The following is an 11,090-nucleotide window of genomic DNA, read 5'->3' as shown; positions in this document are numbered from 1 at the left end:
TGTGTGTGTGTGTGTGTGTGTGTGTGTTTGTGTAAACTGAGGCTCAGCAGCAGCTCAGTTCCAAACCCTCCTCAATTGGATTTGGGGACTGGCGCTGGATCTGGCTTCGAAATTATGGAACTCAGCTTCAAATTGCCCTGGGAAGGAAGGACTTTGTAAGAGCGTAAGAAGCAGTGTCGTGTGGTGAAGTTTTTCATAGGGAAACAGACTGGGCCAGAGGCTTCAGCTTGCAAGGGCGATTGGGGGTGGGGGGGCATGAGCATCACTACTCCCCTCCCTAAGGGATTTCCAGTAACTCGTGCCTTCAGGGTAAAGACCTAATGCAGACATAAGACAAAGTATGTCAATCTGTTCTCTGAGGGGACCTACTTAGAGGGGTGGCTCTTAGCTGGCTTCCTACTGCTGTCGGGTGGGAAATCCCTCTCCTTCCCTTGGGGAAAGTGTCCCCTTTGTCCTTACATATTGTGTGTGGTGCTGACTCCTGAAAATGCCAAAGGCAAAAAAAAAATCTTAAATATATCATTTTTTACTCTAGTGATTTGAGGGCAATCTCAATATATAAACTGGGGTTTGTTTTTTGTTTTTTTGGCAATCAGCAGTTGAAGGCCTATAGGAGATGCCACCACTAGGAGCTGCCCAGCTGGTGTTGACAGGTGACATGGCCTTTTCCGTTGTGGTTCCCATGAGTGGAAGGCCGTCCCTGGTGAGGTGCATCAGCCCCCCCCCCCATTTATTGACACCCAGGAGAAATTTAAAAACATTCCTCTTAACCTGGACATTTGATGGCTGGAGGGCGATGCTCCTAGCAACTGTGACATCATCACTGCTGAGATAATGTTTGTAAATGTCTTTAAATAAATGTTTTATCATTGCTGTGTCTGCTGCCCTCCGCTCCTTCTGGAGGAAGGGCAGGATAGAAATCAAATCAAATCAAATAAATAAATAAATAGTTGCAGTTTGCCAGGTGTCTATGCTACAGCGAAGGATTGCACAGGAATAGCCTTCAGTGGCTGTACTGGAGACATAGCTAGATAGCTAGATAGATAAGCAAATAGACAAACAAACAAACAAATAGATGATATAAAGGTCTGGTTGCCAGACTGCACTTGTTTGCCTCCTGGGCTGCCAAATCACTGTAGTCCTCTAACCTCTGAAACCATGACTCTTTCTGGTCCTACCCTCCAGGACTCATTCCTGATAACTTAGTTCAATGCCAGGCCTGATTCCTTCCTGAAAATTGGAAGGTCATGGGTACCCTTGATTGTGTGGCAAGTGCATCTCATTTACCACCAAATAACCCCCCCCCCACACACACACCAATCCCACACATCTGGTATTTTGGGACAGGATTTCCAGCTTAAGATGACTGGTTTCTGGGCACGCTTCAGCATCAACAACTCTTATTTTGGAAATTTATCGCCACCCACACCACGTCCCTACTCCTTTTGCTAGTAGGTTTTTTATGCTTTTTACCTGCACTGTGCCTGTACCCTTAAAAACACTCTCACTTGCAGAAATTAAAAGAAATCAAGCTTTATCTCATATGGAACTAAAAGCTTTATCTGCTAATTTCGGTGTGTTCCAGGCTGTTGCTGCAGGCACAGGAGGATAAATAAAAGGTTGGCAATCTTATTCCCAGGTTCCCTCTAAACCTGTCCACTCAGTTTCCCCTTCCTCAGCTTCCTTCTTTTTCTCTATATGCATTGCTGTGGTCATTTTCCTGTAGTGGCCTCTTCACCTAATATGTGTGTTCCCCAATTTTGGGGGGTGCCGAGACTCATTTCAGAGCTTCAGTTGTCCCTGGAGGAGCTGCTCTCATCCTTACAGAAGAGAGAGCCCACATTTCATTTGCATGTACCCATTGAAGTCCATGACTCTGCCAACTTACAGCTTCTTTTAGACACTGAGTGTTCCTTCCCATCATTTCTTTCTTTATACTTTCCTCACTTTGGGAAATCTTAGCGCAAGGCCAAAATCACATGTGTGCATAGTTACTTTCTCCGCTTTGAGCAATGCCCACTTATTTGTCCACCTACCTAGCCCATTAATGTTTACTCTGACTGGCAGCAGCTCTTTAGAGGAGGGGGGGAATTAATGCCCCTGGGGTGTGTGTGGCAGCACTGTCAAATTTCATGTGCACCTTTGAAGTTCTCAGATGGGAGGCTGCCCAGGGCTGCACTGCAATGCTGTTGAAATTGTGAATCAGGTTGGTTGCAAGCTGACAGGTGGGAGGCTGCCCTGCACCTAAGGAGAGCTTTGCAGTTGAACAGTTGTCACGATCTGTGCTCTCAGAGGAGCTTCTCTTTTTACTTGTGTTTGGTCCTCAGTTCATCTCTGCCCTGTTTCCCCTTGGGTCAATGGAACATGAAAGGAGCGCCCCCTTCCCCCCAAAACCTTTGCTTTTAGAATCTCTGGCAGAATCCGTCTACATCACCAGGTACTTGATGTTTTTAACTGGAGGTGGCAAGTATTAAACCTGGAGTTTTATTTATTTATTGCATGCCATCCCTGAGGAGGAAGCACTCTCCAATTTGTCTACATGGTTGGGGAACAGTCTGATAGTGTATAACCCAGAACTTCCCCCCTCTCTTTTGCATTACCTGTCATACTGCCATTCCTTCCAATGTCACCTACCTCTGGTGAAAAACTGGCAATGTTGAGCAAAGATTTTGTTGAAATTATATGAAGTATTATATGTGCACCAATGTTGGAACACATACCTGCTCTTTTAAAAGATGGTGGAAACCCAACACCTAGTGAAGCTGGGAAAGGTATGACCAACGTTATTAGCTCCCCACCACCACACTTCAAGAGAACATGTATGTGCACACCAACCCTGGTGTACATGCAAAATTTTATTTTTTTTTGTCGAGGAAAGGAGGGTGCAATATTCGTTGGATGCGGGAGCCATCTCTCACCTGTACAAGAATGAGAGGTCGAAATATACAAGCTGTTTGTCTCTATGGGGAAATGGTGGGTGAAGAACTAAACGTTTAACTCAGCTAGAACATTATGGACATTAATGTGCTTCTGGTGTGCTTCTTCTCTCCCATGCAGGACAGCACAACAGGAAGAGAGAGAAGAGCAACAACACATTCGCTGGGAGGCTGAGAAAACCTGCACAGACCACCACCACCACCATGGAACCACCTTCCCAGAGCAGTGATGGCACAACCCAGATCTTCTAAGGGGAATCTTGACTCTCTCTCTCAAGCCAGCTTCTGGTGCGCCCTCAGCCATGGCAGGAAACAAGGAGAGGGGCTGCTCTGGCGGAACCCCCCTGGCTCATGTGAACGGCTTCCCGCCTGCGGTGTACCCTTTCCCTTTTCCCAACCCGCACTTCGAGGTGCTCACCAATGGAGGCTACTTCCGGAGTTACCCTAACGACCTGCCCAAGGAAATGGCATCACTGTGTGAGTTCCTTCGGCTGAAAGGGGTGGTGCTGGAGGTGGGCGCTTGGGGCTTTGTTGCCAGGGTGGTATGGATGCCAGGCTGACCTGGCCACGTAGAGATGCGGCTGCTGAGTGTTGATTTCTGTTCTGGGCCCTGGAAAGATTTTCCCTGACACTCTTCCAGCCAAACGTAGAACAGTCCTTTAGGTCTTCGGATTCACTGGCTGAAAGTTCATAAGCAGCACTGTCTTGGTATAGAGTCCCTGGTAGGAATCTCACTGGCAACCAGTCGATAAAAGAGTTTTGGGCCCCAGCCTAGATTCAAACCCCTTCTTCACAATGAGCTGCCTGCAGGGATGGGAGGAAAAGGTCTCAGTCCAGAGCTGAAAACCCCGTGTGCAAAAGTGAGGAGGTTATTGTTTTGTTTTGTACTTGTTCTTGTTTTTATTATTTATTTTGTGTGTGTGTTTTTTATCTTGTACTTTTATGCTGTGAACCTCCCTGAGATCTATGGATGAAGGGGCAGTATACAAATTTTAATAAGCATAAGTATAAGGGAAGCTATTGTAAGGCTGAAGGAGACAACGCCTGTAGTTGCATTACACCCTCAGGGTTTTACAGAAGTGTCTTTACAATAACTGAACCTGGTGGCAAAGGATTTGTGTGGGTGGACTCTTGTCTTGGGCTACTTCTCCTGCATAATACTGTATTTAGGGTTAGGTGCTGTATAGATTAGCAGAACTCACAGGGTGGTTCTTCTTCACAGGTTCTGCACAAGAGATAGGCATCCTTAGCCTAATTTTAAAAAGTATTCTGCAAGGAAGCAGTTCAAAGAGTGATCTTGACAAAGAGTGATCTGTCTTCCCCCTGGTTGCCAACAGGTAAAAGAGAGAAAAAGGGGGTGGCAGAATGAGAAAAGGGGGTGATCTTTCTCTTGCCTTGCTTTCTTCTGGCTTTGTCCCTGACTAGGCCAGGCAGCCCATGCCCCCCCCCGGACAGATTACCCCCAAAGGAATGCAGCCCTCAAGAGAAAAAAGTTTGCCCACTTTGCGTCTGTACTCGAAAGGGCAATTCATATGAGTTGACATTGGGACAGGTATTTCCGCAGGGCAAATCAGTGCTTGGTGAGTGATCTGGCATACGTTGAGATGGTGATCGGCCTCACCTTAAAAAAATGTGGCTTGAGCAAGGTGGTGAGCCCATGATCTAAATCTGAACATGTTGGCTAAGCTGTTGAGTAGCTCTTTGAATTGTTCCTGAAAGCTAACTGGCACAGGTATTATGTGGTCATGGCTGCCCACGCTGATAGAAGGAGCGTTGCATCGTTTTTTAAACTAGCTGGACAATCTTCGAGGGCAGTCACATGCAAAGCATATTGCAGTACATTAGTCCAGAATTTACCAAACGCTGATGAGTTGCCAAGTTCCTGGTAAACTATCAGGAAGCACAATTTAAATATGATCAGGTCTTGCTTCCAGCATGGAAGCTCTGTCAATATAGGTGTGCGTGGCAATACTGTGGTATCAAAATGGCAAAGCCTCCTCACAGTCCATTACAGCCTGGTAAGAAAATCGTATCAGCCAAAATATATGCAATTCTTATATGCCTTTTGGTGCTGAGTGCAGCTAGCTAAGAACCAAGCCTTGTGTCTTGCCTGAATAGGGGCTGTCTGTCATTTGACATGCCTATCACACACCATCACTGGGCACCCAAAGTTAGACTGGATTTTAGGCATATGTAAAGTCAAAGACTCTGAGCTCAGAATTATCACTAGATTGGAGGGTGGTGATACCAAACCCTGAACTTGGAACACATAGCAATTCACACAGCCATTTTTAAAATGGAACTACTGCCACACAGTGGCTTCCACAAGGCCATATTTTTTTGGTTATGTCGAAACAGAAAGCCACCCTCCCATGCTGTTTTGCCATGGTGTCGGAAAAACAAGCAGTTTCCAGGACGCAGTGATTTTACGAGTCCGTGTGTGTGTGTGTGTGTGTGTGTGGAAAAGCATTCCGCCTCGTGGATATTTGGGGAGGGAGAGAATTCACAGTGGGTGGAGCGACTTGGCCCACACAGCAATCTTGGCTTGGAGCTTGTCTTTTCAGGAAGCTATTTTGGGACGGATCCCACCCTGGGGAGGGCATCTGGCCTCCACTTTGTAGGGGACCTTGCATCACCCTTGAGGAGTTGCTTTCCCCTGTTCTCACTGGAGGGGGATCCAGGGGAAAACCTTAACCGTGGAGGTGCTCGGAGAAACCCTTTTCTTTGTGTGTGCGTGCATGTCTTTCGTGTACACTGCGCCTTAATTTCACTGGGGCTTTTTTTTTTTAACTGGGGTGTTAGGGGTGTTGTGCCTAGGGCTTGCTGGGTGTGGGTCTTAACTGGCTCCTGCCGGGTTCTGTGCTTCTGCTCTCCATACTTTGGGGCATGTTCCGACCGCTCTGCCCTTTCCCGCCCCAGGGTGTGCCCGGGCTTCGTGCCAGACCTCCGGGCTCGGCTCGGCTCCTCCCCGCCTGCCAATGCAGGGATTGGAGCCCTACATGCTTTCTCGTGTGCGGGTTCCAGCACGCCAAAGCAGCGTCCCCACGCTGCAGGGCTGTCAGTCATTCGTGCCTCCAGCTCACTGAATGCCTCTGTGCTTCAGAGCTGTGCATATGTAAGCCTGCCTGTGCCTTTGTCTGAGCAGCACTACTTTGGAGGAAGGGATGTGCCCAGGAAGCATGGTGCCCTTTTCCTGGACTCTTCCATTTTGACCTGAAGCCCTTCCATTTTGACCTAGGCAGCCCCAGGTTCTGCTCTTTGGGTTACTTGGCGTCTTCTGTTGCTTTAGCTCTGCCAACCGCAGCCTCCAAGCTCCTATTTACAACTTTCCTGCATGTTGTTTGTCCACCAGGGGGCACCCTCTGCATTCACGTGACTTGCGTCACATTCTAATTCAATTGGGGTGCCCGGGTGTCTTCTGAAAATTGTGTTTTATTATCGGAGTGTTTTGCGGCGCCCGAGGCATACCTTGGCTTTGTTTTTCAAATCTGCTCTTAGCTGGAATGCAAAAACCTAAACCGAATGCAGTGTGCATTTTAATTTCTCTTCCAAATTCTCCCCTGCATTAACATCGTTCACATATCACATGCACACACATGTCACAGCCAGGGGTCAAATGTGCTGTTCATTGTCACCCTGACACTGAATTCTTTCTCTCATCCTTTTAATTTCTAACCTGCCTTTCTGAAATCTAAGGCAGGGAAACGTACACAAAGCAATCAAATAAATTAAAAAGTGCCTCTTAGCAACCTGAAACCAGCAGGAAGGTCAACGTTAGCATAGCTCTTCAGAAAAGGTGGTGCATTCCTTTTTTCAAGCCTATAGATTGTTTTAGTATTTAGCAGCACCCTTTGTGGAGGGAGGGGACTTGGGTGGTGCTGTGGTCTAAACCACTGAGCCTAGGGCTTGCCGATCAGAAGGTTGGCAGTTCGAATCCCCGTGACAGGGTGAGCTCCCGTTGTTCGGTCCCTGCTCCTGCCCACCTAGCAGTTCGAAAGCACGTCAAAGTGCAAGTAGATAAATAGGTACCACTCCGGCGGGAAGGTGAATGGTGTTTCCGTGCGCTGCTCTGGTTCGCCAGAAGCAGCTTAGTCATGCTGGCCACATGACCCGGAAGCTGTCTGCAGACAAACGCTGGCTCCCTTGGCCAGTAAAGCGAGATGAGTGCGCAACCCCAGAGTCGTCTGCACCTTTACCTTTTGTGGAGGGAGTGCCACAGTTGTGCTAACAATTAGAAGGCACTGCATCTTCAACTTGTCAGCTTAACTTCAGAATGAGATTGCACAAAGCTGGCAGGGTCTCTCTTGCCAATCTATAAAGGTAGGGAATAACATATGGGAAGAAGGTGTTCCTTTAACACTGGCAAGGCCCAGAGACTTTAAGGGTTAAAGCTAGCATCTTGAATCGGGCTCAAGGCAAATGAGAAATGAATGGAGATCTTTCACTGCTTTGGAGTACTGTTCCCCTTGCAGCTAGCCCCAGATAATCAAGGCTGCATTCTGTGCCAATCCTAGGTCCTGGATCACCTTCGGGAGAAACTCCCAAAACAGACCAATACAGTGGCCCGAAAAATATAGGTTGTCAGGAAGAACTGAACTCTGGTAGAGTAAGCTTCCTTCCCTACTCCAAATCCCCAGGGTGATGATCCACTACAGTTGGGGGGTGGCAATTAGTAACCATGGTTCAAGGTCACTTTCACTCATTTGATACCTGCTGGAGAAGTCCTCAAGTAACAAAACTGTTGGTTCCCAATGAAGGTGGCAGACTCCTTCAGGCAAGTCTTTGCAAATACCTGTTTGCATAAAAGCAGTGAAATACTCATCATTACAATAGATATGTGGTGGTGGCGGCAGCCGCAGCAGCAGCAGCAGCAGCAGCGGAGTAGAGGGTTTGTATTATAAGGACACACCTTACATTTGTGTTTGCTTTCTATGTGGTGAGGTTCAGAAAGCACCTGCATATAGGATTGTTTTTGTGCTTTCTTGGATGTGGATTCATGAGGGTGAGGGACTCCGAATCTCTCTCTCTTTCCCTGTGCCATAGTGAAACAGTGTATATATATACTGTATCTGGAAGATCCAGAGCAGAGTCCAGACAGACCTCAGGAAAGTTCAAAGGAGCTTGTAGTCTATAGCAGGAGTGCTGGAATGTATGGCAATCCAACTGTTGCTAGATTCCAGTTCCCATGATCAGCCCCACCCGGCAAGGACAGCGGACAAGGAGGGTAGGAACAACATCTGGAAGCCCAAAGTTTCCCCACCCCTTGCTGAAAGTGAGAAAAAGGATAATGGGGTTGTGAGAGTGGATAACACAGACAGCTCATGTTTTACAAGGATGCCAGGAAGAAGGCAGAACCCTTAAATGTCATTGCCTCTTCGGTCAGGGAAGTTCATGAATGAGTAACCGTGATGGTTCCTCTTCCTCCTAATCAAGGAAGATCCATTCAGGATACAGGAACGCATTCCTGACTAACCATCAGAGCAGTTCGGCTGGGAAGGTTTCCCTTGAACCTGTTCTTGAAAAGCTCTGACAGGTTTTAGGCCGAGGTCTTAGGGTGGGGTCATTTAAACGTTTGGTTTGGGTTCTGCCAAAGCTATATACAGTGCACAGTGCTTTTGTGCTGTGCTATAGCCGTCTCCCTCTAGCGGATGCCTGTGAAACAACTTTGTTGCTTCTGCACTATCCGGAAGCTGATGTGATTCTGTCTGATGCAGTATCTCTCAGGTGACCCGAAGCAAAGGAGGATGGGGCCTTTGTAACTTCAGCAGCGGTATAAAAACAAACAAACATGGAGGCAGAGGAGCGGTGTTTCTCAAGCCTCGTGTCAGGCTGCACCTGCCGAAAACCCTTCTCCTGCGTACCTTTTAAGAGTCCCTGTTCATCTTTTACATCCAGGCACCCTAAGTGTATTGAGCCAAAGCAAGCATATTTGTGCAGCCTGCACAAAGTGCTAGTCTGTTTGCACCTGGCTCCTGAGAATCTTTGCATATAAAAATGTAATGGAACATTAAACATTAAAAAAAAACAACTTCCCAGCACAGTGCTGCCTTCAGGTGTCTTCTAAAGGTTGTATAGTTACTTATCTCCTTGGCTCACGGGTCGCATAACTTCGTACCCGCCAACATTTCTCTGATGAAAGCAGGGGTGTCCTGCCATACCCTCCAACATTTCTCTGATGAGGGACGGACCTAAGGAAAAGCAGGACATATCAAATCAGAAACTGGGATGGCTTCTGTAAATCGGGGACTTTCCCTGGAAAACAGAGGCACTTAGAGGGTCTGGGAATTGATCTGAAATGCGACTCTGCTTCCACCCTCAGGGCTCATCCTAGTGCCTCTGAGCATATGGAAAGTGCCTCCCCACTGTCACTGACTAATCACAGCCAGGCTTCGCATATCTGGAACAGGAAGGAAATGCTCCAGGGCGAGAGAGATTAAGGCCTTCCAGGCAAGTTTGAGCCCCAGTAAATCGGCTGCTAGGACTGAAGCAGTGCACTGCATCCCTGACTTCTCATCTAGCAGCCGTCTGAGGCCCAGGACCGTGCTGGCTCCTCAAGCTGTTAAGCCCTTTTAGTGGCAGGGCCCCCGTTACGAGCGTTGAGGCCTGCTTTGGCCTGCGCTGCCTGAAATGAATTGGGACTCCCTCCTGGCCAGCTGAATGAGCTGGCAGGGCGGCTGGAAATAATTATTTCATCTGGAAAGAGAGTGAGAGCAAGCAAGGCCCAGGCAGAAGGGAGCAGTGTCAGCTCCCTCCCATCTCTCTCTCTCTCTCTCTCTCTCTCTCTCTCTCTCTCTCTCTCTCTCTCTCTCACACACACACACACACACACACACCTCTCTCACTCTTGGGTGGCTCCCCCCCCCCAAAGTCTGGAGATCCTGTCCCGTAACATCTTTGCTCCTCCCACGCTGCAGCCAGAAGTAGGGGAAGAGTCCTGGATTATAGGTCAGTTGAGATCAAAACGAGAACGGGAAGACTCCTGCTTTCTTACTTTCCTGGACACAACGCACATCCTTTGCCATTTTTCTCCCTGCTGCGGGAGCCCATACCTCCTACCCATTCGGGCCTGTTTTCCTCAAACCAAAGGATCTAGAGTTGCGGAGCCTAGCTCTCTCAACCCGCCTGCTCTTCAGGGTTTGCACAGATGTTCTGTTTGTCTGTTTTCTTTGGAGCAGTGGGTGCAACATTCTCCTTATAGCCATACAACATGTTAGCTTTGGTTCACAGCCTCTCTTTCATTACAAAGCACCCTAAGGAGGGAGCTCTTTGCAATGGAGCAGCAGGTATGTGTTTTTTTGGGGGGGGAGAGAAATGGGTGTTTTTCACCCTTCCCAAGTTCCCCCTAGACCTGTGTTTGCAAGGTGAACATGGTTCTAGAACACTGGTGGGCTAAAAGCAGGAGAGGGGATGACAAGTGTCAGGAGAAAAGTGACTGGCTGGGGAAAGGTTAGATACTACTCCCCACGCCCCTTCCCTTCTACAAAGCATCTCTTCCCAAGAGTGCTTCGCAATGAGGAAGGGACTGTTGGGCTAATGATGTGCTGTGCTACTTGGCCATTAGTATTATGCTGGTGTTTGTGTCTAGTTCTACAGTTGAAGCCAGAAATCCCTATAAATGGAGGAATGATGGAGACACCCGTTCACTTCCTTATAAATAAGAGAGGGTAAGGAATAGGTGTCTGTTGCAGTGCAGAAGTGGAATGGACACATTTAAATGATAAGCAAATTGTAAAGAAAGACGTTTTTGCAAGTGGCAGAAAATTTGTGCAAGGGAAGTCTAATTTCATGCTTAGTCTGGTTAATAAAGGTCTGTACTAGAGCTCATCTGGTAATGAAGGAACATGCTTGCTCTGGAAAGAACGGACACAAATTAAAAGCAAACAGGGTCACGGGGTGAGGACATGCATGTCTTGCCATTAATGATGACACAGGCACTAGCCAGTAGCTGCTTTCATCAGCCATCTGGCACACAGCAATCTCAGTGGCAGTGAAGGGGCTAGCTGTGTGAGGAAGAAGCCTCACATTTAATCAGCAGCCGTTTAATCAAATTTCCTTCTAAAATGCTAGAAGAATGAGACCTCGCCACAACAGAAGCATCACTCAGAGGGAAGATACCCTTATCTCTTGCAACAAAACAGTTCCAAATGTGGTACT

At 47.7% G+C, this 11,090-nt stretch overlaps 1 protein-coding gene across 1 annotated transcript in view; it reads left to right on the top strand.

Moving 5' to 3' along the window:
* The first annotated feature begins 3,096 nt into the window (after positions 1-3,096).
* The window catches only part of RARG (retinoic acid receptor gamma), a 66,987-nt gene continuing 58,993 nt past the window's right edge, over positions 3,097-11,090 (top strand). Inside the window, exon 1 of the mRNA XM_033138590.1 lies at positions 3,097-3,413. Within this exon, the coding sequence (XP_032994481.1) occupies positions 3,239-3,413 (175 nt within the window). The 5' untranslated portion in view covers positions 3,097-3,238. The remainder of the gene's footprint in view (positions 3,414-11,090) is intronic.

Source organism: Lacerta agilis, chromosome 2 (assembly GCF_009819535.1).
Source record: "Lacerta agilis isolate rLacAgi1 chromosome 2, rLacAgi1.pri, whole genome shotgun sequence".
NCBI classification, from domain to species: domain Eukaryota; kingdom Metazoa; phylum Chordata; class Lepidosauria; order Squamata; family Lacertidae; genus Lacerta; species Lacerta agilis.
This window is presented reverse-complemented; position numbering and strand designations above follow the sequence as displayed.